This window comes from Psittacula echo, assembly GCF_963264785.1.
Source record: "Psittacula echo genome assembly, chromosome: 6".
NCBI lineage: Eukaryota > Metazoa > Chordata > Aves > Psittaciformes > Psittacidae > Psittacula > Psittacula echo.
The window spans coordinates 42,232,169-42,259,635 of record NC_137743.1 but is presented as its reverse complement, the minus strand read 5'-3'; the positions used below and the strand labels follow the sequence as shown (position 1 = coordinate 42,259,635).

Here is a 27,467-nt window from a genome sequence, read left to right as displayed (position 1 = left end):
TTATAGCTGGTATGTATGTTCAGAAAAATTGTTTTATCTTTCATGACACAAATTTCTCTTGCTTGTGTTGTCCAAACTAACCATCATTACTAGATGTGATAGAAGCTAGATTCCTGGGCATGTTACTGATTCACAGTGTCTTACTTAGCAAGTAATTTCAGGTTTCCCATCTGTAAAATATTATTGAAGTCTTTAAGGGCGTATGTGTGGTATTCACAATCCACATTTATGCTTGTGGTATTCATGATCAATTGTCTACCTTCCCCTTCAGTAAGTCTCTTAACAATTGATACACAATTCTTTTAAGGTAATGAAGTGTTTTTATTTAGTAATGTTTAATCTTACAGATTTCTAAATCAATGCAGCACATATGAAATAGACTTGAGTGCTAGCCATCACCTAGGATTCAGAGTAATTAGTGGGCAGTCATCAGCCAGTGGATCAAACAGCAAGCAGTCATGTAACACCTATAAAACAGAATGTGAGATTGTACAGGTTCCAACACGGAAGGTGGAGCATTTACTTGAAGGGAATGTTTTTGGGCAAAGAGTGACTCCAAGGAAATGACTTCATTTCCCTCAAGAAATGTAGGTATCATGATAAACCATTTATTTTGCATGAGTTGCTAAAGATGTATCTGGATCAGAAAATGGCAATGATGTAAACTTCATGATGTATGCTGGGGTTGGGGAAGCTGTATATGAAACCCCGTTAATTAAGCTGTTAATAGCAGGTAACTCCCCATGTTCACTTGCATTCTCGATCTTCATTCACTGGTTGGAGCAGCAAGCAGGAGGCCAGCCCTGGCCTTGCGCTCTGGACCAGAGAGAGGGCTGTGCAGGTGCACTGGTGGCAGCCGTGGAGGAGCACGGATGGCCTTCCGTTCCGCCAGCTGTGAATGAGTCCTGTACCCTTGCTAAAACCAGCCATCACTTCTGCTTGGAAGCCTGTGGCCCTGCAGTGCGTGGCACTGTGCAAAGTTGTTCGGCTCTGAAGATGCAGCAGCACCCCGGAGCTCAACTGCACCGAGGCCATCCCCACCAGCTGCCTTCCTGCTGTGCCCCATTCCCTCCTCCTCAGCCTGCTGCCCTCATCAAGGTACTGGCACATGCGAAGGGGCCTGTGTCACACAGCAGTGTAATGCACCTCAGCAGATAAAATGGCTGCAGGTGTTACGTGAATCCAGGCCACCGAAGTGGAAAAGGTTTGGACAAGAGCTGTGGGCGCAGTGAGGTAAAAGCAGCATCCCCGCCGAGGCTCCTCCTGTGCGGGCTATGGCGGAGGCAGCGAGGAGTCGGGTAACGCGGCCACGCCTTCTCCTCCTCCGGCTCTCGAGCCGTGGTGCAGCCCAGGGCAGCGACAGCAGCTCAGGCCGCACCATACTGAGTGGGCGGGGGTGGGGCAGAGGGCTGGGGAGTGTGCTGCGCGTGCGCAGCTGCGCTGGGCTGTGGCGGGGCAGTGTAGCCGGAGAGCTCCGGGGCAGCCGGCGAAGGGTCCTCCGAGAACGGGCCTGAAAAGGTTTTCGAGGCAGGCCTGAGAATGACGGCCTGAGAGGCCGCGGCCCAGTGTCCCCTCAATCTGGGCGGGTTCTGCTTCTGCCCTTGCCCCTGCGGAAGGGCCGCCGTGGCCGCCCACGCAGCTGAGGCAGGGCCCTCCCGAGCGTGTACCTGCAGCCCGCCGTGAGAATCCGGGGTGAGGTACCCGCCGATTTCCGGGCTGCGCCTCCGGTGGAGTGGCGTTAGTTGGTGGTAGGGTTTACGCGACGGTGACAGAAAAAGGGCTGTCAGTAATGTTCCTGTAGCTTTTTTTTTTTTTTTTTTTTTTGCGTGTGTGTGTGTGAGAATAACTGCTGGTCACTCATGGGTTAGCAGAAAATTATAATTGCTGGAGAAAGTAATGCTGCAGTGCTGAACATCCCTCTGGTGGCAAATGTTCCAGGGTCTCTTTCCTCCTTCACCTAGTTTACACGATTGACACCTGGAACCTCACATTCCTAGGTTTGCTTTTCCATAGGGAGCTCCCGAAAATCTTGTAACAACGAGGTTAAGGTGCCTTTTCAGCCTCACCTTTCTGGATGTCAAAGTTTGTCTGACTCTTCTGTTTCTTATAATTGAAGTATGTTAGTTTTCTTTCTGCAGATGTTGTTGACATTACTTAATCTGTTTAATGTTTTTAAAGAAAAAGTAATAAAAGTGGGAGCATCCTGATGCTAATATAGTATTCAAAGATGTGATCTCTAACTCAACTGGTATGCCCTATGCTGCTAGATGCTGCCACCTGCCTGTAAGGGAACAGTTACTTTGCACTTACAGGTACCTTTGTGTCTATGTGTGTATGTGTGTATGCATTTATGCATATGCATATTTATATGTCCACATATATATGAACATGTGTATGTATATATTTATATATAAACCCAAATGTGTGTGTGCTTATATATCAAAACACACCTGTTTGCGATTGCATCTTTACTCTGAAATTATTGCTCAGAATAAAGCACTTAAATAATAGCCTACTGTTTCAGGTATGTTAACTCAGTATAAATAGTATTACTGCTTCTGTTCAGCATAATCAACTTTCAAGAGTTGTAGGGTGTGTACTTCCTTATTTTCAGGAAGCTTGATTGATCTGCAGCATAGGGAGGAATGTACCTTTTAGAGGCTTTCCTGGACATCAGCAGTTTTATTCTAAAGAATATATACAATTGTCTGCTCAGTTGTGCTCTAACAAGTGCTCTTAATGTGATGCTTTTAAAAGGAGTGTATGAAACTGTGAGGTGTAATTCATTGGGATGTATTTCAGCAAGCTCCTGATCGGAATAATTTCCAGAAACCTTTTTGGTGCTGCATCCTGATAACTTTTTTGGGGAGCCTATGATGACATGAAAGTGTACTTTTTTTGAGTTGTAAGTGGGAAGTGAATACGTGTATATGTAGTATTGTATAGTTGCTAAAAGAGTTTATACAGAAGTGTGAGATTATTTTTTCTATATTCTTGGTATAGCCTATGCATTGCTCTTGAATCTAATTGATTTCCAGATGATTTATACTAGAGCAATGGATAATTGAAGACATTTCTCATAATAATGAATTAAACAAATAGTGAACAGTATCTTTGACTGTTTCTGCAAGACTCTCCTAATGTTTACATTTTTCTGTAAAATATTCTGAACAGGCACCCCTTGATTTTGTGCTCAGTTACTCTATTTTTGTTATCTTCATTTGCTTCTTTTTAGGTGACTTTGTAAGTTTGTTAGTACAAGACTTAACCTTTTTTCTGTACTACATTCAAAACAGTGGGGCCTTATCCTGGTTGCATCCTCTGTGACCTATAGCACACAAATGTTAAAGAATAGCAAAGATAAAAATGACATTGCTTCTCGGCAGTACAAGGAAAGCACTGTGCGCATACCCAACTGAAATTTTCTCCAGCTGTCAGTTGATGTTTTCTGTCATAATGTTTGTAGTCTTCTGCAGTACTCTGATCAGCTCTGTTCCCCCCCTGCCCCCTAATCAATAGTTTAGATTCCCATCTCTGTATGTGTCTCTGTCCTGCTGCTCTCTGTTTCTGGATCATTCTTCTCCCTGTGCATAAGAATTAATATTGCTTGTTTTCTTTTTCACTCGTTACCACCAAGAAAAAAGAGAAGGTGTCGGGGATTAAGAGGAACCAAAAGCAGTGTCTTTTCAACTTCTAGTAAAGCAACTGTGGCTCCGTCACTTATCCCTAGACCAGCCCTCTGACTTCCAGTGAGGCGCTCCTACTCCTGACCCTTACTTACACTGAGTGCTCCAAAGCCTGCCTTTTTGCATTCGCTGCTGTATAAGCAAAGGCACAGCATTGCTGAGAGAGGATCTAAATGTTCTTTTTAATATTTGGATATTGCAGAGATGAGAAGATAAATTGTCTCTTCCTCCCTCTGACAGGGGTCCCACATGTAGTTACCTAACCAGATCTCTCCAGAAGAAGTATAGCCAGTTGTGATACATATAGTAACTTGTTTTCAGAAGAACAGGGAAGATAATAGAAAGGAAGGTGCAGTGGCTCTTTTCCAGCAAATTAGTAGCTGTCACATCCCCAAACTATACCTTAGGTTAGCTTTTATTCATTGCTCTTTCTTGCTTCCCATAGCTATTAGTTCAAAATAGCTCTTAGTCTTTCTAAGCAAAGATGAAGTGAAATTGTCTGTAATTTGTGTTTCATTCGTAGCATATGTTTGTGGCCTGCTCCTAGCTGGATATTTAGCAATCTGTCTAATGGGCTTAGGTTTATAGGTATGATGTGACATGTTTCTGCTAATTCCACACTTTCACATTTTGTTGATGTGGATGGCTTGGAAATGGATCTAACTTTCAGTTAGAGAAGAATGATTTGAAAGCAAGTACAGGGACACCTCGTAACTTTCAGCCTACATCAGTAGGAAAACTTACCAGGCTTTTTTAATTTAGATCATATTTAATAAAAATATATTGCTTTAATAATCTAGTAATTGGTATACTTCTAATAATTGGTATAATAAGGTAGTGGCCTTCTACAATTGGAGTAACTGCATCAGTGGACAAGGGAAGAACTAGCAATGTCTACCTGGATTTTTGTAAGGCCTTTAATAAGGCACCTTATAACATCCTTGTCTCTAAATTAGAGATGGGTTTGATGGATGCACTGTTAGAAAAGTAAGGAGTTGACTGGCTGGCTATGTCCAAAGGGTTGCAGTCAATGGCTTAATGTCCAAATGGAAACCAGTAACAAGGGGTGTCCCTCAAGGGTCCGTACACTGACCAGTACTGTTTAATATCTTCAGTGCTATTGGTAGTGGCATTGAGGTCACCCTTAGCAAGTTGGCAGATGACAGGGAATATGGGTAGATGAAAATTTAGGTATGACCTGACAATGTGTGCTTGCAGCCAAGAAATCCAGTCATAATCTGGGCTGTATCCAAAGAATTGTGGCGAGCAGGTTGAGGAAGGTGATTGCACCCCTCTACTCAGCTCTCGTCTGACCGTGGGTGAAGCACTGCATCCAGATGTGGGAGCCCCAGTACAAAAAATCACAGATCTGTTATAGTGGGTCCAGAGAAGACCACAGTGGTGATCAGAGGGCTGGACCACTTCTCCTGCGAAGAAAGAATGAGAGCATGGTCCTTGTTCAGTCTGGAGAGTAGAAGCCTCTGAAGAAAGGCTGATTGCAGCCTTTTAATATGTAAAGGCAGATCATAAGAAAGTTGAAGAGAGACTTTACCAGGGCCTGCGGTGACAGAGCAAGAGACAATGTTTTTTAACTATAAGATGGTGAACACTGGAACAGAGAAGCTGTGGATGCCCCCTATCTGGAAGTGTTGGATGGGGCTTTGAGCAACCTGGTCTAGTCGAAAATGTCCCTGCCAATGATAGGGAGGTTGGACTGGATGATCTCTAAAGGTCCTGTGAACTCAAACCATTTTAGGATTCTAAGATTCCTGGTGCAACCTTAATTAATGCTTTGACTGTCTTCTACAGTGTCCATTTATTCCACTGTTTTCTAGTACAGATGCAAATATAAACAAATTTAAACAGTGAACTTCTTAGTGTAAATTAAATAATCAAAGTAACTTGTCTTGCCATTGCTCAAAGATCAAGTAGCCACTATGTCATCTTGCATCTTGTACCACAAAATTGCAGCTTTGTATTAAAATTTTAGATATGTTGTTCTAACCAAGTTGTAAACCGCTCATCTCATTGCTGTGATGAATCTCGGACTTAAGTTGAAGGTAAAACAATGCTTAGATGGAAAGTCTGCCTTTGCAAATGAATTTGTGTTGTTTTTTTTTTTTTTTTTTCCTGGAGAATGTGTGTTCTTAAGGTAGCATGTTTCACTGCTGAAATAAGAGAACTAAGTCTAACTGTTAAAACTTTTTTCCAGGTATTTTTGTTGAAAGTAGATAAAATGGCGACATTAATACACACTTTAGCAGATCATAGTGATGATATCAACTACTGTGCCTTCTCATCATCATGCTTGGCTACGTGTTCCTTGGACAAAACAATTCGCGTATATTCTTTAAACAACTTTACTGAGCTTCCGTACTCGCCTTTAAAAGGTCATACATACGCTGTCCACTGCTGCTGCTTCTCTCCTTCAGGACACATTTTAGCTTCATGTTCAACTGATGGCACTACAATGATTTGGGACACTCGGGATGGTCGGATGCTGGCAGTGCTGGAGCAGCCCAGCAGCAGTCCTGTTAGAGTCTGCCGATTTTCTCCTGACTCCACCTATCTGGTGTCGGGGGCAGCAGATGGGAGTGTAGTTCTTTGGAATGTGCAGTCATTGAAACTCTACAGGTGAGTGACAAATATTTTTTTGACAGCCTTGTTTACGATGACAAGAATATATAATTTATGTAGTAGTATGCTCTGTGAACAAGCTTGCAACTCACACCACTGATTGATATCATGAAGAACCAGGAATAAGATTTGGAAGACCAAAAGATTATCAGTAGGAGAGAGAGACGTGCTGAGTGTCCCTGATTTTTTTTTGATTTTTTTTTTTTTTTTTTTTTTTTTTTTTTAAAGTTCATGGAAGTGTTTTTCTTGGTTTAACAAGAAATGAGAATGCTTGCATACTGCATGTATTTTGTCAACAAACTGTAATAATGTAATATACAGTTAGTCAGTGGAGCCTGAGTGTGCTGTGTGCCTTTGTATTGCGTTATACACAGTGATTTTTAATTAACGTTTCACATTGGTTTCCAATAAATGTTTGAAACAAAGCAGATGAGCATTTTCAGTGATATTGCACAGTTAAAAGGTATGAAATTTAGGGTGATCTTCAAAGTCCTCTTCTACATCTCTGTATTTCAGTAAAATCTTCAGGTCAGTTGTAATCTGTATTTAGGCAAGACATTACTTAGGTTTTAGGGTAGCAATTACACAATATCTCTCTGAAGTTAGATGAGAAGTTAATAGTTTGAGAGAATTGGTAGGATGTTTTGCTCAGGATGAGGGAGCCTCCATTTCTGAAAGCCAGACTTCTTTGGGTTTGTTAGTCCCTTCGCACATGTTACTGCTTTTGTGGCCTCTCTGCCTTTGCCTTCCTCTCAGTGATTCAAATGGGAACTGTAAAATTTCTCAAGATTAATGAGTGTAATTATCTGAAATCACGTAAATCTGGAAACCTGTCCGTAAACAGAATTTTAATAGTTTTTTGCCACCTTGTCAAAAAACACCATTGAAATGGTTGCTTTGTTTTTAGAAAATAAACAGTCTAAGGGTTTATCTATTTTAAGGTGTTACTAGTGATGACATTCTTTTTTTATTCAGAGTACTTATAACTAACAGGAAAAACACCAGAAATATTAAAAAGTAATTTCTTACAAGTACATGCTGCCTACATCCTTAATTTCCTCCTACTTGAATGGTGGATGTAGAATGACTATGTAGTAACTATATTGTTTTAAGCACAAATTATTCTATGTTGGTGTTACCACTATTAAGAAATAAGGAAGAACTTGAACATCCCAGTCCTGTCTTGACCCCTTCACTTGTAAAAGTTCATTTCAAAGTGTTAACACACCAGGAGTAGTCAGCTTAACTTTAATTGTATATATTCTGGGATGTGTATATGTATGTTTTCAGTTGATGATTTTTTTTATTCTTACTGTAATTTTTAATTGCAGATGAAGAACACCTGTCCCATGTTCTTAAAGCTGAGATCAGTATTACTTAGAAATTATCATGGTACTTAAAAATTATGTCAGAGGCTTTTAGTTAACCAGCTAATTTCATTCTGTGGTCCTCTGTTTCATTTGCAACAGTGCATTGTGTTCATGCTAAAAATGAGAATATCTTTTACAACACTGTTATGCTACTTGACTGAATATACAGACGGTAATTACTACAAAGGTATTCGCTTATTCCTCATCAGCTCAACTGCTGCAATTGACTGTTCAAATTGTGAAATCAGACAGCTATTTAAATATCTATGATGGATGTGAACACCATGAAAGCAAGTTAATTTATGGGTATTTCTTAAAGTGTTCTCTATTTCCTGTTCAGTAGTTAGGATACTGACATCTAGCCTGGAAGTCTGAAATGCATACTCTGAACATGTATAGTACTATGCATTTTACTGTTTCATTTTCAGAGTAGACTGCAGCTTTTTGTGTGAAAGAAGGAAAGTTTTAAAAGCTGCAGGAAGGAAAAAGAATTGTACACTGGAAAGTGTATTTCATAGTGTTCTTCATGATAAAATCAAGGGAGTCAATGTTTTTTTCAAGGTCCTGGGTCTGGTTAGAGAGACCTGTGTAAAAGTAGTCCAGAATTAACCCTATGTCATAACTCAGAAAAGTCTTATGCTCAGCTATAGTTTATCATATGGGTTACTAGGTGTTCTGTTATGTCTTTAAAAACAGAATAGAGAAGTTGTGGGAGTCTGTGTATATGTAAATCTGTGTTAGGGTAGTTGTGTGTTTATTTTGACTTTTAAAATTTATGCTGCCCATTGAACTTTAACAGTGCATTGTGCCTTTCGAGTGGTAAGTCCATGCAGATTATCTATAGTTTGATAATTATTTTATCATTCTGTTAAAATTACTGCCCTGGGGTGCCATCTCACATTTTTCTTACTGCAGTCAAAAAGCTGGTCCTAGTCTCTGCAGTATGCTTATTTGCTCATTTTGCATCTCTTTCCACAGTCGTGAGTTCCTCTCCCTTCTGTTGCTGAGTTCCAAAGTGCAAAACTCAAAACAGTTTGGCTTATTGTATCAGATTGCATTTTAGAGATCACTTCTTCAGAACATTACTCTAAATTCACATTCCGTGTGCTCTTGCTTTTCAGATCTGGGAATGTTAAAGATGGTTCTCTGGTGGCCTGTGCATTTTCTCCTAATGGAAATTTCTTTGTCACTGGATCATCATGTGGTGATTTAACCGTTTGGGATGACAAAATGAGATGCCTGTGTAATGAAAAAGCACATGATCTTGGAGTTACCTGCTGTGATATTTCTTCACAGCCAGTTTTGGGTTAGTTAATTGACTCTTTAGGGAAGGAATATGGAAAAAAAATTAATTTCTCTCTAGCTCTTGTTTGCATACTCTTTTTGTCATCAGTGCTCAAGATAGAAATGGCGTTGGGTAGAGCTGATGTTTTAGAATATTCAGAATATTCTTAAGTAAAAGTTGTGGTCAGGTTGGTGACAAGGAATGTAGTAGGTCAGTAAACAAGGTGATCAGCATGCTCATGACAGCTTTCAGTAGCAAATACCCTGTCAGGGTTCTGGAAAGTGTCTGGGCAGTGTCTGTAAGTGAAGCCTATCTCCCAGGGCTAACGAGGGTGTTAGAAGACGTAGTGCTTATTACCATTCCCACTTTACTCTTTCAGACTTTGGTTCCCCAAGGAGCAGGGCTGGGTTAAAGTGGTGCAGAGAACTGTAAATCTATTAAGCAAATGCTTGAGCTGTGGGATGTGAATATAGGAGACTTTTCCTGCACCTCACTTTCTCAGTTGGAGGAATTTAGGGGAGCAGTGAGCCCAGAATCTAATGTATCGCAATAAAATGTGGTACTGTTCAAATATCCTACAGCTGATTTAGCTGATCTGTAGAAGTTGCATTGCAGTTTTGTCATTATGTGCTTCTTCACAGCTGTGATAAGCAAGAAATTATTCTTTTTCTTTTGCGAATGAAATCTGATATTCTTGTATGTATTACGAGTATTGAGATCAAAAACATAGGGCAGGCATGGTTGTAGGCCTTTCTCAGGGCTGCTGCATTGCATATTCAGTTTTCATTCATTTTACATTTGTAAGGCTTCCTGTGGAATTGAAATAACTAGAACCTAGATTTCTCTACCTGCCAAAAAACGTACACTGAAAATTGCATATTTAAATTTCCTCTGAGGGAAAGCTTTGCATTTCTGTCTACAGGCTTTTAAATTTATTGTTTGGTATAAACCTGGTGGCAGCTCAGCCCAGGTGGCTGCTCGCTCGCTCTCTCCCAGTGGGATGGGGAGAGAATTGAAGGGCAGAGGGAAACTTTTGCATGAACAGTAAGAACTTCTATTTGAAATATTGTGCTAGAAGTTAATTTACATGAAAGTGTCATAACTGAATATCTACATATTGGAAATTCTGAAATATTTATTAGAGTCTGAAAAGTTGAAAGGTTCATTAGTGTAAAGTTTTGTCAGGTAAAAGCAATTAATAAAGAATTAGAAAATCACATATTCATCTACTTTTGGTGGAGGTTGGGAAATTGAGCAGAAGCCTCATTGTCAGATTTAGGAAGTAATGCTGTAACTTGACAGCCTTGTTGGTATACTTTTGAGCTTTTCAAATCTACTATGGAGACAAAGTGGTTTCTGTAAAGATAATGTAGGCTTCTCTTTCAGAGTATACAAGCTGCTCTTTCAAAGGTACCAAAAATTATAACTGAGCAGCCACTGCAGAAAGCAGAAGTGGGAAAAAGTATTAGAAAGATGAGGAAATAGAATGTGAGTGTGTACTTCAGTACAGAGAATTAGTGGCTGACAATACCAAAGCAGTCGAGTCCATTGAAAGGTGTAGGGACAGCACTGATTTAATCAGTCACAATAGAAATGGGTTTAATCTGTAAATGACACCTCTGGATCTTTCCTGGTGGAAATACTGCTGGAAAAAGTCCATCATGAACTAAGACCTGCATCTGAGGGCAAAGAAACATGTTGAAGCTGAACCTCATCAGAGTGTAATTTCCAGTGCTCCCTTTCCTGTTGAGATTATTCTCTTGGTTTAAAAAATACATTACCAAGTTTTCAACCTTCTGCCAAGATAGAGAGAAATAGGCAAGAAAGCAAGTATCTCCTACACTGTGGTTTTGTGGGGTTTTTTTTAAGTGACTTATGATCATTCCTGATTTTATTTAAGACATACGTTATTGGAAGTCAATAGTTTTCATTTTTGTGTTTTGCTGTTTAATGACCAAAGGATTAAAACTTCTGGAATTATTAGCACATTACAAAATCCACACAAGTAGTGCTTACCCAGTACAAGTAAAGGTGTTTTTAGATCAAGATTCTCTTTACCTGCTTAATTCAGAGCAAAATTAGAATTAGAGTTTCTAACTGGTTCTTTGTGCTTTAGACTATTTGTAACAGAGGATTCTCCTACTTTTAAAATGGATTCAGTCACAGTTGCATAGAAGTTTATCGCATCTAGAGCAGTTATAATGCTGTGTATGCTTTCCCATCCGACAGGAAAGTTATGTCTTCCTCCTGAATAAGTAAACTTTAGTGAAATTACCTGGTTTTAGAGTACACATGAGCTGTGATACTGGTGAAAAACTGGCAGATCTTGCTAAAATTTTCTTGTGTAGTCCTCCTCCAAGTTACCCAAAGAGCTGTGCATGTACAGCACTGTAATACCCTTTTAGCAAGTTGGTAACTTGTAAAATAACATTGAAGTCTGTGCATCATAAGAGGATTCGCATTCAGACCAAGCTCCCAAGTAACATGTTCTTAGTTACCAAGAAATGTGTTTTTACAACGTAGCTAATGTGTGCTACTCATCAATCTGTAAGACCCAAATCTTACGGTGTAAAATCCTAGCAAAATGATGCACTTTGATGCTTTCACAGATTTCAGGTTAAGTCTTAAGATCTGCCACAGTCATAGTAGCTTTGATTGTTTCTGTGAACAAACAGGTCTATGTATACTAGGATTTTATTGTGAAGACCATATGGAATTAAAATATACCCTATGTGGTGGAAAAATTAGATACATCTCGGGTTATTTTGTAAGACACTTGACAAAAATATTTTGTCAATTCTAGTAACTACAGAGATGGAAAGATGAGCCCTTAAAATGTTTGTTATGTTTTTCTGATTTCTGACTTTAATCCTGGTGATTCTTATAGGAATTCTAAGACTTGGTACTGGCAGAGGTAATGCCACTGAAGTATTTTTACAGTGACTTGTGTCAGGCTGCTGTGCTGGCTCCATGGAGTGAAAGAGCAGATTCAAATTGATGAAGGACTTAAGAATAAAAAAATAATTGATAATGGGCTGAAACAATGCATTTAGAGTGGAAAGTGATAATTCAGAAATATTCATTCCCTCCCTGAATAGAGAGGGAAAAGTTATTACTGTTGTATTTCATCTTTAATTCCTTCAGTGTTTCTTGAGTGGTTGACTGGACTGCAATATCACTTAGTTTATAAAAATGAAAAGTTGAACATCTAAAATTAGAAAATATCCTGTCAGATGTTCTCAAATTTTGTACATGCATATGTGGTTAAGTTTGAGAACTACTGAATGGTGGAGGAAATTGATATAACTATATAATTTAAGTTGAAAGACTGTATTGGTGCACTTAGTAGATAAAGAAATCCAGCATTTGCCATCAGTCCAGTTCTGGTCCTTATGTACTTGTTCAGGAAACAGTGTAACAATGACACCTATTTCTTACTTTTAAATGATTTTAGAACTTCTGCAATTCTTTTAATTAACACTTCTTAAAAGTAGTAGTGAGATTAAGGAAATCTACCAAATTCCAGTATAAGAATGCTGATACGGTTTACTGATATGCTCTTATTTTCAGTGCTTCTGATTCCCGTTAATATATTTGAATTTTATCAGATGGTGAACACGAATTCAGATACTTCCAGATGGCTTCATGTGGTCAAGATAATCAGATCAAACTCTGGCTTATTTTGTTTGCAGATTTCCTAGGTGTGTATACTGATTTGTATGTGTTTTTGGGTTTTTTTTATATTCCAATGTCTTAATTGGATTTGCAGCCAAACTAACCGCAAGTTAAAGTTGTATTTTAATTGTTTAGCAGGAGAGCAGCTAAGGCATGCATCAGTTTGTGACATTTGGCCCTCTAGATTTTATTTAGTGATCTATTTATCAATAATTGCAAAAGTAAAGGTTTCAAAAAAACCTCCTAATTCTCTTAATGTTGTGATAAACATTTGGTTTTAATTAGCATTTTTCTCTTTTGATAACCAGTGACATTTCTACCGTGACCTTTGAGCAGGTTGATAGGTCGAAATCTCTTAATCTCTCAGGCCAGGAAGAGGTTTCCTTTCATCTCTTAGTACATCTTGGCTCTTGAACAAGAGCTGGAGAAATGAAAACAGTGTTGGCTCCTGCTAAAACTGCAGTGTAGATGTGTGACAGCGACATAGAGACGAGGCAGATGGCCAAAACCATCTTGAGTATGTATTTTTTAATAATCTGTTTTATATATAAAACTCTAAGGATGAATATATGTGTACACATTTAATTCTCTAAACCACTGATAAAACATGCTAAGACTATAAAGTGAGGAAGTCAGAGATGTTGTAATTAAGTTGTCTCTGTGATATTTTATCCCCTTTTCTGTAGGCAGTATGTCACAGAGTCAGGTCTTTGCAGCTTTATGCTTCTGAAAGCAGCTTCCATTACACCTTTTCAAATGTGTCCATATGCAATAATTTACTTTTTGTGTTTTTAGGTGTTGAATTAAAATATAAATGCACATTGAATGGACATTCTGCCCCAGTTCTGGCTTGTGCATTTTCTCACGATGGGCAGATGTTAGTTTCAGGGTAAGCAGTATCTTTTACTTGTTTAAATTTCATGCAAATGACTGTCCAGGTTCATGCTTCAATAGTGTAAAACAGAACAGAGTTGGAGATTTCAAAATATGTTTCCAATGATTAAGGAATAGTTAACTTTAGCAAGGCTTTTGACATGGTTTTCCAATGTAGTCTTATAGCCAGATGAGGGAGAATAGAGATCAGAAAATTGGATCATAAGTTGTGTGGAAGAATGATGGGACTGTCAGGCTCAAATAGTTGTTGGTGATCAGCAGCACAAAGATAAACTAGCAGCTTATTACTACTGGCTTTCCTCAGGGATTGAGGAATTGAAAGAGGAAATTATAAATCGGGTAGGTATAATAATGTATGATTTTATGAATATTAATGACTGCATACTGTTATTCTGCATTTCTCATGAAAAGTGCTTAATCACTTCTAAACTGTCTAAATGGCAACTGGAAAAAAAACAAAAAAACAATTCAACTGAAGTTTTTAACTAGGACTTTCTAAACTGAAATGGAAAGAACTCATGTTGCAAAGGAAAAAGGAAAGACTAAGTAGCCAGCAAATAAACTTAAAACCCCAGGAAACAACAGCTTGCTTTGATGTTTTGCTTTTGCATTCTTTTCAAGGGAGTATTTTTCAGAATTTGAAGGTCACTGTGAATGTTTGTGATCTAGAGTTATTTTATTTTGCATTAGATGGATTATTGTTCTTGCTTATATTGTCATAAATGAAATGTCTTATCCATAAAGTCTTTCAGGAAACACTGCTGTCATGGTGAATAACTACGCAATTTATATTTAATGCAATCTTTTATGTTTTGATTGCATTGCGCCACTTTATGTATTGCACTGCATTACTTCCTCTAGCTTGCTTTGCAAGTAGAAAGGTTTCAAAAATAATTAGAAGTGCTGAGAGCAGGTCATGGATAGCCAGATTCTGTGAATCTGCTTTACAGATACTGCTTGCAAAGATATAAGTAGCTATGGTACAGACGGAGGGCTGCAGTGGAGTGGGGGCCAGTTTGCATAAGCACTGTGCAAATCCTCTACATCAGAAATTCTCATGGAAGTGCAGAGCTTTCGTATTTACTGATTTTTACGTTATGCTGGAGGTACAGCTCATCAGTGGTGGTGTTTTAAGGTGGGCATGGGTGAAGAGGATTTAGAGGTCCAAGCTTTCCATAAAGGGGAGTTAAGAAATCTGTTTGCTCTTATTTTGTTTGTGGAAAAGGTTTTTTTCTTCCTCCTATTACTTAAAAATTGGTTCCTTTTTTCCTCTCTGCATCATTGTAATGTCACTGTATTGGTGTTTTGTTTTTTTTTTTTTTAAGGTCTGTGGACAAGTGTGTCATAATATATGAAACTGTAAGTATAGCATACTGCAAGATCATTCACTGGATTCTTGTCTTTAAATTATTAGCACTGCTTCTTCAGTGTCTTATCAGCATAAAGAAATACTAAAGACTAGAAACTATATAGACCCAGAATATTTACTGTGCATTTGAGGGGAGTGGGGAAGGAGTTTGAGAAAAAATGTCTCTTGAGAATTAATCAGTCTTTCTCACTTTTTATTTACATTTCTTTGAGGGGTTTTTTATTTGATTTCTCTACGCAAAGTAGTATTCAGTACTGTATTGGATTCCATACTTGCATGTTGTCTTCATGTTGAAGTAGAGGATTTTTTGTGATCCTAACTTCATCTTAGCTTCCAAAGCAAGAAGGACTGTAGCTTTGGACATAAAATCAGAAATGGTGGTCATATAAATTCTTTAATTGATTATATATAAAGTGCACATAAACAATAAGAATAATAAAGAAATCAAGAAAAATTTTATGTTAAATACCATGTCTTTTCTTTAAAGCATATTGTTTAGGCATTTTCTATAATACAGTTATTACATACTTCATGGGTCACCTGTAGGTGATATTTACCTTTGGTACTTTAAATACTTAGTACTTAAATACTTTGGTATTAAAAATAATAATAATTTTGCTGAAAACAGAGGATGAACAAATTTTAAACTTCTCCAGCTTGCTCTGCACATACTGCTGTACTGATGAAATTTTTCAGTTAAAGTTTTTCATCCAAATCACTAATTTCATACAGTGCCAATAAACATTTGTGGGAGGGAGAGAGATTTCAGTCTAAAATAGGGCATCTTACCCATGATGGATGGCTCAGAAAACTGGAATGCTGACCAGTCAATTAGTGTTTCAGAATAACTTTGCTCTTCACCTTTCCAGTCATCTTCACGTTTCCAATCATCTTTCCAAGCATCTTTTCATAAGAAGGAACTTCTTTCAAATCATAAGTGAAGCTGGATTCAGAAATTTGGGGTTTAGTAGCATCTAGTGGACAAATAGGGGAAGTGCAGGGGTGATTTATGACTGGCCCAACTGAAGGATTGTAGCATGAAATCTATTTAAATTTCAGTTACCTCTTCATTTTTGATCATTTATAATCCTAGATTTGTAGAAAAAATGTTTTTATCCACATCAGCAACCAGCCAATATGGATGTAGATAATTCAGTTGGTACTTCTGGCATTGGTATGCTCTAAGTCTCATGTTGGCTGATTGTTAAAGGATAGCAGTGCTCCCAGGAACTGCACGGGGGGCTTCAAGTAGGAGATTGAAACTGAATTTTGGATGCTGCTGCTCATACCTTTGGCAAGGTTGTGCAACTTCTCTGAAGGTAACTTCTGTTATCTTCCAAGAAGCAGTATTATTCCTTATTTTGAAAGAAAATGTACAAATGAATAAAGATTCTTTTTATTCTTCAAGATTTAAAATCACAAGTGTTCTTTTACAGAGTACTGGCAATACCCTTCATACTTTGTCTCAGCATACCAGGTAAGAATTCATACAATTATTCTGTTTTACTGTTAATAAAAGAAATTTGATTTTTTCTTGTGAATTTTCACACATTCATTTTTATTTGTAGATATGTTACAACTTGTGCTTTTGCACCAAATAGTCCCTTACTTGCCACAGGTTCAATGGATAAAACTGTGAACATATGGCAGTTTGACCTTAAGCAACCCTGCGCAGGTTAGTGTGAAGTATTTGTAATCAGTTCTTTAAATTTAAAGCACGATATTGGTGACTGCCTTCTGAAGATGCAAAAAACCCATCTTTTCTCACATGCAGTTAATGTGTAATCTCAGGATTATGTGCACATTATGTATCTTTCTCTGAATTGATTTTACCAATGTCCTACAGAGGTATTATCTTTTTTATCTTCTTTTTTTTTCTGGTTTTGGTTTGGGGTTTTTTTGTGTGCTTTTTGTGTGGGTTTTTTTTTATTATTTTTGGGGTTTTGGGTGGGGGTTTATTATTATTATTTTTAGAAAAGATGTACTAGAGTATTTGAGTAATCTGCAATATCTTCTGATATTCACTATTTCTTACTCTTTGGACAGCATTTAAGAGATGAATATTATTCCCAGAGTGCTGAATTGATTTTGTGGACAAGTATCATTGACAATGAGTTAAAGGGAAAATACGCTAATTGCAAGCATAACTATCAAAAAGAAATACCGTTTACCAGTTGTTACAGGTGAAAATACCAGGATAATGAATGTTACAAATACATCAGCACCTAAAGTATGTAGAACAAGGGTACCTAGACCTTTGTTCAAAGCACAGGAGTAAGCCTGGACTTTGGTCTGCTTTTCTAAAGAGGTGTGAAAGTTGGTTTCAGTGTCTGCTGATTCTTTTGTCTTCTAGTTCAATTCAAATTTGGTGGAAGTGTGGGCATCTGAGAAGTTAAATTCCTCTAAATTTTGAAAATTGATAGATAAAAGACAAACCCAAAATAATGTTTCTCCCTGACATAATGTCTAAAGGCATTACCTTTAGGAATGTATAGTACTGAGAACACTTGAAAACCAGTGTTCATTAGTGCCATTGTTCCTAGAACTGGTGGGGTTTTTTTTCACTCTTGGTTTTTTGGGGGCATGGGAGCTGTGGAATGGTGGTGTTTGGGGTTTTTTTTAACTATCTTATCTTTTCTTTCCAAAGGAAATACCGTAGAAAATGCATCTAAGGTGGCTGTTGAGGACTGGTCAGAGGATGATGTTTCCGCCTGGCTTTGTGCACAAGATTTAGCAGACTTTGTTGGGCTTTTCAAAAGGAATAACATTGATGGCAAGGAACTACTGAATCTTACCAAAGAAAGTCTGATTAATGAATTAAAAATTGGTAAGAGTACAGGAATGCAAATAGTTTTAAATCTTTAGTGTATGTGTGAAATGTTGGTTTTCCTATCAGTTTGTGGAAGTGCCATGTCTATAATACCATGTGGTCAACTACTTAGAATTTAGCAGTGAAATTCTGAAGTGTTCTGTTACCATAATGGAAGAACACAAGATGTGTTTTAAGTTTTACTTCTTTTGGAGATGAAGCATTTGATTCTGACATTTAGTAAGGATTGAGCAAAGCTTGTCTAGCTTAGACACATTATAAAGCCTTAGGTGTTAGTACATTGTCCTGTCACTTTATTGCAAAACTGTGATTACTTTTTAAAATGAGTCACAAGGAAGTGCTGTATTATGAGTGATTCCACAGCAGTAATTCTGAAATAAGACATTTAAAGATGGTGAACTACACTGGAACTTCCTGAATGTTAGTTCTCCATTCATTTTGACTGCTAGATTTAGGCATAAATTAGGTGCTGGTATGTTTTCCAAAGTGAGATCAAGTATAGCAAAAGGCTGAATAAGTTAAGAAACCTTTTAAAAAGCACAGTTTTACTTTTAGAAGTCAGTACTCTTCATTGTAGGAAGACCGCTCTGTTCCTTTTGTGTGTGTGTGTGTGTGTGTGGTACCGGTCTGTATCAGATCATAGGATTGCTGTGTATCTGCTAGCTTTGTTGCATTCTAGAAATCGACGGACATGCTGGGAATCTTTCAGGCATTGTCATCCACAAAAGGCACTTGACTTTATCAGTTTCTGCAAGCATTTACTTTAACGTTAGAGTAACTTAAACTGTGTTGCAGCAGTCACCAGCTGGGGCTTATCAAGTAATGCTGACTAGAAGGTCATGTGAGAATTGAATGCAGTGTGACCAGTGATGAGAACTGAGCTGCTGAATACAGCATGCTCTATGGAGAAAAAAAATCAGCAAAAACATGTGTCGCCTGATAGATTTGTAATGATGCTATCAAGAGCAATTCAACCTCAAATAAGAAAATCTGAGTTGTAAGAGCCCATCGTGAGGCAAGCTATAAGATGCAAAGGATGGATGTGGCTGTAGGCAGAGCACATCTAGAATATGGGCTGATTATGGGAAGCTGTTGCTTTATGGCTCTTTCATTTGCTATAAAAGGATGCAGTGAGGATTGATTCTGCATATGAGCTGAAGTAGCTTCAGTATATTCTTTCCTATTACCAGGTAAAATGCTCACTGTTCAGTCTCTGTTCTCAAGACTTCGGTCTTTTGCCATGCTTTTCTTCAGTAGGTGCTTTAACACCCATCATAAGGTTATAAGACAAAGAGTTGGATTTTCACAAGTATCAGGCAGCTGTAAGTTCTGATTGAAATTACTTACTGTCTTAATAAACATAAGCTACTTCACAAATATGAACCAGCATATGTGCAGTGTGAAGCAATGAGTTCTACTCTCATAGAATCCTAAAATGGTGTGGGTTGGAAAGGGCCTTAAAGCTAATCCAGTTCCAACCCCCATGCCATGGGCAGGGACACCTTCACTAGACCAGCTTGCTCAAATCCCCATCCAGCCTGGCCTTGAACACTGCCAGGGATGGGGCAGCCACAGCTTCTCTGTGCGCAACCTGTATGAGTGCCTCACCGCCCACACAGTGAAGAACAACTCCTTAATATCTAATCTAAACCTTCCCTCTTTCAGCTTTAAGCCATTCTCCCCTGTTCTGTCGCTACATGCCCTTGTAAAAAGCCCCTCTCCAGCTTTCTTGTAGCCCCCCCTTAGGGTACTGTAAGGCTGCTGTAAGGTCTTGTCCCCAGAACCTTCTCTTCTCCAGGCTGCACAACTCCAGCTCTCTCAGCCTGTCTCCATAGGAGAGGTGCTCCAGCCCTCAGAGCATCATTGTGGCCTCCTCTGGATTTCCTCCAACAGTTTGACATTCTTCTTATGTTGGGGGCCCCAGAGCTGGATGCAGCACTGCAGGTGGGGTCTCACAAGAGTGGAGTAAACAAGGAGAGTCATGTCCTTTGAGGTGGTTAATTAATGGTTATATGAAAAGTGTTTTTTAAGAAAAATAATGAAATATACTGGCCGAAGGTACCAAATCATTCAGATCAATCAGTTCTGAAGTGGTAAATGCTTGTGATTCTGCTTCTATGTATCATTCTACAACTATAATTGACACAGAGTAGAAATTACAGCCTGATACATTTGAGTTGAAGAATTGCTCTCTATCTGCATGCCTCAAGCATTTACAAACAGGCAGGAAAATACTATCTGCCTGAAATTTACATGCTTTTTGGTGTTATTTAAATTGCAGTTTAACTAAATTTTGAATGACCATGTCCTTTCTCTCCTTGATAACCTGTTTTCTTTGCTCTAAAAATGCAGCATTTACCAGTTCCATAAGATCTTGCCAAAGAGCTCTTGAGGTTTTTTTTATCATCTTTGCAAAAGGAGGTTTTTTGGTTTTGGTTTTTTTTTTTTCTAGATCATTTTACTTCATGAATGATAGGAGAGGAGCTTTTTCTGCTGTTATTTTATTAGCTGTTTATTTCTTGTCGTGTTAGTCTTTGCTCCAGTTCTGATTTGCATTTAATAACACATGTATCTTCATGCCTTCGAAGCCATTTAATCTACGAGAAATCAGTCAGCAACTGGTTCACATAACATTTCATTAGTTTCTTTGATTGTTTTTGACAGCTTTTTGAGCGAATGCTGCATTACCATGCAAATGGAATTAGCCTCTTTCCAATATCATTGCATTAAACTCTGGAAGATGTGGAGCAAAAGTAAAGTGACAGTTATATACATTCTGGCTGAAAAGCTGGTGTACATTCAACAAAGTTCAGGATTCCCAATTCTGAACAGACCCAGTGACACATTGCAATTCCATGATGCAGCTGCATCAGGAAAAAAAGGAATACATATGCTCTTCCAGTTCAGAATAGAAGGTGGAGGTACATTGTTCCGTGCCTGTCTACTCTTTTTCCTATCAGGCTAACTGAATGTGTTAATGTAAGGTAATTCTTGACTTCATTGTGTTTGCAGAGTGGGGGCAGGAGCTGAGATCAGGTCTAATTTTTGGAAAACCACACCTTCAGTTTAGGGGTTAGTGGCATACAAAGTATTCTGTACTGTAATATCACAAATTGTAACAAAGTTGGAGGCATTCCAAATACTTTCCCTTGTGCAGCACATTGGGAAGGTTTCTTTTCATGTTGCTCTATCCTAATTTAGGTTAGGTATGTAAAGGGGACAGATTATCTTAAAGACAGTTCAACACTTCCTCACTTACTGCAGTGTGTCCCTAACATAAGCCAAGGATGAGTACACATAAACTGAATTTTGAAATCTCTGATCAGGCTGATTTGTCTTCTCTTCATCAGCAATGTGCCATCAAAATGTGGGGGCTTTATCTCCCTCTTTTGGTTTTAAGGTTTCACTCTCTGTACATACAAAAAGTATGAGTAAGTTCTTTCCTGTTTCACAGCTTTATCAAGAAATGCTGGGTCTGAGAATGAGCTTGAAACCAAAATTTTGGAGCAGAACGTGAATCACTCGTGATTTCCCATGCCTTACATGTATTCTGAAGTAGGAGTAAACTTTAGGGGAATTGCTCTGTATCAGTTAAACAGAAAATTGCACGTACTTTGCCTATACCAACAAAATCTTATTTTAAGTGTTCTTTTATAACTAGTTTTAAAAAGATAATGTGTCCTGGATAATTCTTTAATCCCTGACTAGAGAATTAAGCAGGAGGTAGTTAACTGAGCTGTAAATGGGATGCAATTATCTTTAGTCTGTTTGCATAAGAGGAATTTAGGAAAGTTGCCCATGTGATGAAGACTGCAGAAGATGCCCTCAAAATCCAGTCATAACTACAGAATTACTTGGTTCCTTTTTCACCTTTTTTTCCTTTGGTTATATGCTTATTTTTTCTTGATTCCAAACTGATCATACAGATTTTTACAAAACTGCCATGCAGACTTTTCCTAAGAATAAGCCTGAACTTTCATTGTTATTTCAGCACTGTATTTCAATCCCTACATTGTTTTTATCTTTACATATTTCATAATTCTTCCTAAGAAACATAGGTTGATTTATTTTCTTTTGCATGTACTTTTCTTACTCTGTGACATCTTTTGTCGTTGCTGATTACAATGACTTGCTGTCGTGGTTTAAGCCCAGGCTGTAAATTAGAACCACGCAGTCTACTTCCCCCCCCACTCCCCAGAGGGATGGGGAGGAGAATCGAAAGAATGTAACTCCCACGGGTTGAGATAAAAACAGTCCAGTAACTCAGGTATAACACAAATCACTACTGCTGCCACCAACAATAATAATGATAAGGGAAATAACAAGGGAAGAGAACACGATACCGCTCGCCGGAAAAGAGCCCGACCGAAAAGAGAACGTGCCCTTCCGGGTAGCTCCCAGTTACATCCCCCGGCATGACGTGCTGTGGTATGGAACACCTCTTTGGCTAGTTTGGGTCAGGTGTCCTGTCTCTGCTTCCTCCCAGCTTCCCCTCCTCCCTGGCAGAGCATGAGACTCACAAAGTCCTTGGTCAGTCTAAACATCTGTGTTATCAGCTCCGTTCCCAGGCCAAAAGTCAAAAACACAGCGCTGCACCAGCTACTAAGAAGAAGAAAAAATGACTGCTGCTGCTGAACCCAGGACACTTGCATATCAGTGTGACTGAGTTTTATCCCTTTGCATACATTACTTGGGGCAGCTGATTAATTGCACAGTAAAACTGGGAGTACTGATGTGTTAAGACCAGCCCACTTGGCAGTCTGCAGGCAGAGCAGAGCAGTTGGTTGGAAGACTGTTGTATCAACTCTTTATTTTAGTACTGAAGATGGAAAATTAACCAGAGTAGGAACTAGTATTTACCACCACTAGCTGGGAAGTTGTGACACATCACATCTGCAGGTTTTTTGGCATAAAAGTTTTGAAAAGGAGGAATGTTTCATGCTGCTGCAAGATGAAGATTGCTGGTATCTGGGATGCATTTCCAATCTTGACAGGTTAAAATCGTAATGTGACAGTTTATAGAACTACAAAATTGCTTTTCTCACTGTCACGTTTCTTTTTTCCTCTTCCACTCACAATTAGGTTGGAAAAACTAGCCGTTATCTCAAACATGGGCACAGCTCTTTTTTCAGATTTCCTTACCCTTCTAACAGTGCATCCATTGAAATATCTAATTCAGAGAAAAGGCTGCTGTGTGGTACTGTGCTAAAGGCCTTACAGGAGTCCAGGTAGACGCTATCAGTAGTTCTTCCCTTACCTGCCAACAGAGTCATAGAAGGCCACCAGATTAGCCAGGTGTGATTTGTGCTTTGTGACATAAATATGACCCTGTGCCACACTGCAGGACAAAACTGGCCCAAGGGTGATGAGTCCTCACACCAGTGGTTTGGTGGTAGGTTGTCTTCTATTTGAAGAGGATTATGGGTGTCGAGAAATACTGCTGCCTTCTGTCCCGTCTCAGTTTTACCTACAGTTTAGCTTTGCATATACAGCAGTGTGTGTGATTCTGTTACACATCCACTAAAATGCAGTTCTGCCTGGGAGCTTGATCTTTGCTGTGATGTTTCACTTGCATTCACTTTGCTGTTTGTTTCCATTACCTCACAGAATTATTTTGAGCCAGCAGGAGTGACCTTCTGTAGGTGAGCTGTTTGTAGTGGTGGACAGGGGTGTCTGTATACTTTTCTGTATTAGGTGGAGTTGGTGAGGTGGAGTGGGGTCTCCTGTAGCACAACTGCCAGTTATTTCAGGAGCATTTTGCCTTGCATGTCTGTGTTGTCCACTTCATGTACCAATAACTTTCCAGAGTCTCTAGGCCTGCGCAGGAAAGTCTTCCAGAAAATTGAAGAACTGAGGATGAAAACAATCTCTGTTCCCATTACAATCCCTGATGAGTTCTTATGTCCTATAACAAGGGAGCTTATGAAGGATCCTGTCATTGCAGCAGGTATGTCTTTAAATGATGTTGGCGAAAATGAGTTATGTAAGGGTAAAGATAGGTCTGGGAACACAAAAATGGGCATGTCTGTCTTGCCAGTTGTAGAAACTGTTCTAAATAGCTGTTGCAACAAAAAAAACCTGTGGTAAATGTTTAATTTGCCGTGTTAGATTTTTAATATGGTGAAAAACACTGTATCAGGCAATTTGCTCCATGTCAGCTCTACTGAGGAGGTTGTACAACAGGTTTTTTTAATGTGCCGTCCTCTATGTGCCTTTGTGATTGGGCTTGGAATTCTGTTTCAGAATTGTCTTGGTAAGTGCAAAATGGAATAGTGCACATGGGGGTGGGGGTGTAGAAGCGACAGCCAGGCTCATACTACTTGTAGTACACTGTATATGGCACTTCAGCATTTGTACAGAATGAGATTTATTTAAATTCAGCAGGACCTTGGAGCTGAGAGATGCAAGGAGCGGAACATGTTCTGTAGTTAAACATTGTATGAAGAAGCAGTGTTGTATAGCTCTGACCTTGGGGGGTGTGTGTGTGTGTGTGTATGATCATCAAAAGGCCAGTACATGTTTTTGATGCTCTGTAAGTAGTGGCTGACTTCATACTGTTTTGAGGTTTCAGGCCAGATTTTTGAAATTTAAAACAGTAAAGATAGGAAAACATTTGCTAACTGCTGGAGTGATAAAGCACTGCAATTAACAGTGCTTGAGCTCCTAAGCAGTAGCAGGAAGAAAGAGGACAGACTTGAGTATCCTTTTTTAAATATAATTTTGAGATAAGGATACATAGTTTTAGAGCAGGATAGGTTTGTTGAAAAGCTGTAAATCTTTGCCAGACACTATTCCAATGTATATTAGAAAATCAGATAGGCATTTTGAAGAGAAACTGTTGACATTTTAAAGTGAAATGTTCAGAGTGTCTGATCAATTCTAGTATTTACTAACTAATAAATAGTGCCTGCGTGTCATTCAGTATTCATGTCAGCAGTATGATTGCTATCTTGAGACAGAGGATTCCTCTGCTTTTCTGAACCCAGGATGGGCATAGCTGGGAGTGCCACACACTGGTTTTATGGAAGCTGATGAATAACAACAGAAATGCTAGCAAATGCAGCAGGAGAAGGGTTGGTTTGTGGCGGGACAGGTGAGATACAGATACTCACTATTTGGCTACTTCACTGAGAAGTAAATAGTGGCCCAGCACTGTAGAACTGAAGCACCTGTAGTATGAACACAGCCGGCTTTAAGATGTAGGCAGTTTTGCAGATTGAAATTGAAGGAATTTAGATATCTTTGCCTCTGTGCTGTGTAAAAGTTAAGGAAATTAAGTTAAAAGGTAGAATGCCAAACTGCATGTTTCTTTCACTCAGGTGACTAGCACAGCTAAGAAAGAATTTTTTCCCATGTTAAGTGCCTCATATTCAATAAAGGAGAAGGAAAGAAGAGTGTGGCGCTGTGTTGGTGGCAGGGTGGAAGACACAGGTTTGTGTTTAATCAGAGGTGTTTCTGGGCAAGCGTGTCCGTAGTTGCCTGTTCTTTACTAACAAACAGTTGCTTCTATGTGGCTGGAAGGGCTGAAGTCCTGAAAACGGGCAGGTGCTGAGGGCTGAGTGAGTGCCCAGCTCGGGCTCGGTGGCCGCGTGCAGCTGCATTCTGTGCTGAGTACTGCACAGGAGCAGTACAGATGCATTAGATGGATGTTAGTGAGCTTTCACCTCACATCACGGAGCATTTAAATGTAAAAAGGCTGAACACATGCATGATGTATCTTGGTGCTTTGCACTCATGGTCAGCTTTCAGTGTCTTTTTGTTTACTATAAAGGGTTCCTGAAGTGAAAATGACTCTTTGAAAGTTACTCAAGAATCAGTTACAGCTAAATGGAAAATGGAAATGTTTGTTTAAATTGTGATCAAAATCTAAGAGTTTTATTAGCCCAAGGCATACAGTCACTTGAACACCAATATGCCATTTCTGCATTTTTGGTAAAGCACAGTTTTATGTTTACTTCAGGGTGTTTCCCTCCCTCCCCCTCTTATGGACTCTTTTTCTAAACAGAGGCTGGTTTTATTTCCAACTCTTGTTTCATGTACAGTAATTGTTCAGTTCCCTTTCTCTTTCCTTTCCCTTTGTCCCTAACTAGCAGACACAAAGCTGGTGATAATATTTCTGTAGGTACTGGGACAGAGGGAGAACATCACTTTCAACTGCTGGTGAGGCTTGACAGGTGATGGCTTCAGCATCATTTAGAACTAAAGAGCAGATTTTCTTTCTTCAAAAGGAACTTTTTTCAGAGGAGCTGAGCAAGCCCTAGTGTTACAAACGCTGACTGCCAGTGCAGATTTCTGGCTACTTCAACTCACTATTCCAGGGCTTCTCACTTACACATGCATGGCTACAGGCACAGGACCCTTCGCAGGCAGCTCTGATGATATTTTTATAGCCTTGTAATGAACTTTATCTATACTGTCTATAATTCCTTAACTACAAATAAGGACACAGGAAGCCTTTATGTAACTCTACCCTGTTTACCACTTGCGTACCTTAGTCACAAATTCATGCATGGGCATGACTGAATTCCATGATCTTGTCAGAGACACTCCCTTGGGTGGTAAAGGGCCAGTTTAGCAATTGTGGATGACAAATTTGCCTCTGCTGCCCACAGATAGAGAGGCAAAATGCCAGGCCAACCCAAATCACCATAGCAGCAAAACATCAGTGTTCCAGTTCAGAAAAGGGCATTGACATTTTGTGTGTCCTTGCCCCCACCCCATGCTCACAGCCGGACCTGGCTCTTTGGAGGAAGGTTCAGGCCCAGCTGCAAGAATCTCACTGCTTTAGAGGCATCCGTGAGCTGATGGAGCTGTAACTGGCTGATAAATTTGTGGTGCTTTCTCTAAGAGCTTGTACTTGTTAGGTTGCCAAATACAGTGCCATTTAAAAAGTTGAATCAGATTTTGATCTTAATACTGCTGTATAAAGTTTTATTGTAATACATTTAACTATGTAATTGGAAGCAAATACGGGCTATCGTAAAGCTTTCACAAACCATGCAATTTTTCTGTATCTCAGTTCTGTTTGGAAATACTGATTCCCTTACACCCCTTTTAAATATAAATAGTGAAAATCTGTGCCATGTGACAGTGCCCAAGCATCCGTAATACCACCTTTTGATGATGGTTTCTTTGTAGATGGCTATTCCTATGAAAAGGAAGCAATAGAAAACTGGATCAACAGTAAGAGACGATCTAGTCCCATGACAAATCTTCCTCTCCCCTCTCCTATGCTTACACCAAACAGGACACTAAAAATGGCAATCAGCCGCTGGCTGGAGACTCAGCAGAAGCATGTGTAAACCACCAAGTTCTGAAGTAATTTGTTCAAATCAGTTGAAATGAAATTATATGTAGCTGAAAGAAAAAACTGCATCAGAAACAACGGGGGGGGGGGGAAATGGTGTTTCTTTTCTCAGCAGTGGCTGTCATTTAAATGTTTGTTAGAAGGAAAATCTTCACTGTTGGAAGCTCCCAGAAAATGACTGAAAAACTTCCGTTATTGGTAATTTCACTTGGTGGTCTTTCTGGTTTTCAAATAAAGTTTTCTTAAAAATTTCATCACTTTTATGAGTTTTGAGCCTTGATTTTGCCAAGTTAGTCTTGCAGAAGGTAAAAAATAGCAGAGTATATAAGCTGTATTTCTTTTTCTAATTTAAAACCCAAAAATGAGTCTTTGTCTGTTCCCTATTCCTGAACATGTAGCTAAAAAAGCTGGAGA

General features: G+C 39.0%; 1 protein-coding gene across 1 annotated transcript; it reads left to right on the top strand.

The window, feature by feature from the left end:
- Positions 1-5,917: 5,917 nt before the first annotated feature.
- Positions 5,918-27,048, top strand: WDSUB1 (WD repeat, sterile alpha motif and U-box domain containing 1; the record flags this gene model as incomplete). The annotated part of the gene is made up of 10 exons (XM_080621998.1): positions 5,918-6,320; positions 8,815-8,999; positions 12,587-12,679; positions 13,449-13,542; positions 14,873-14,906; positions 16,353-16,393; positions 16,485-16,591; positions 17,564-17,743; positions 23,553-23,693; positions 26,885-27,048. Exons 1-10 carry the CDS (start codon positions 5,923-5,925, stop codon positions 27,046-27,048), a joined length of 1,437 nt encoding a protein of 478 aa, XP_080478124.1. The 5' UTR covers positions 5,918-5,922.
- Positions 27,049-27,467: the final 419 nt, after the last annotated feature.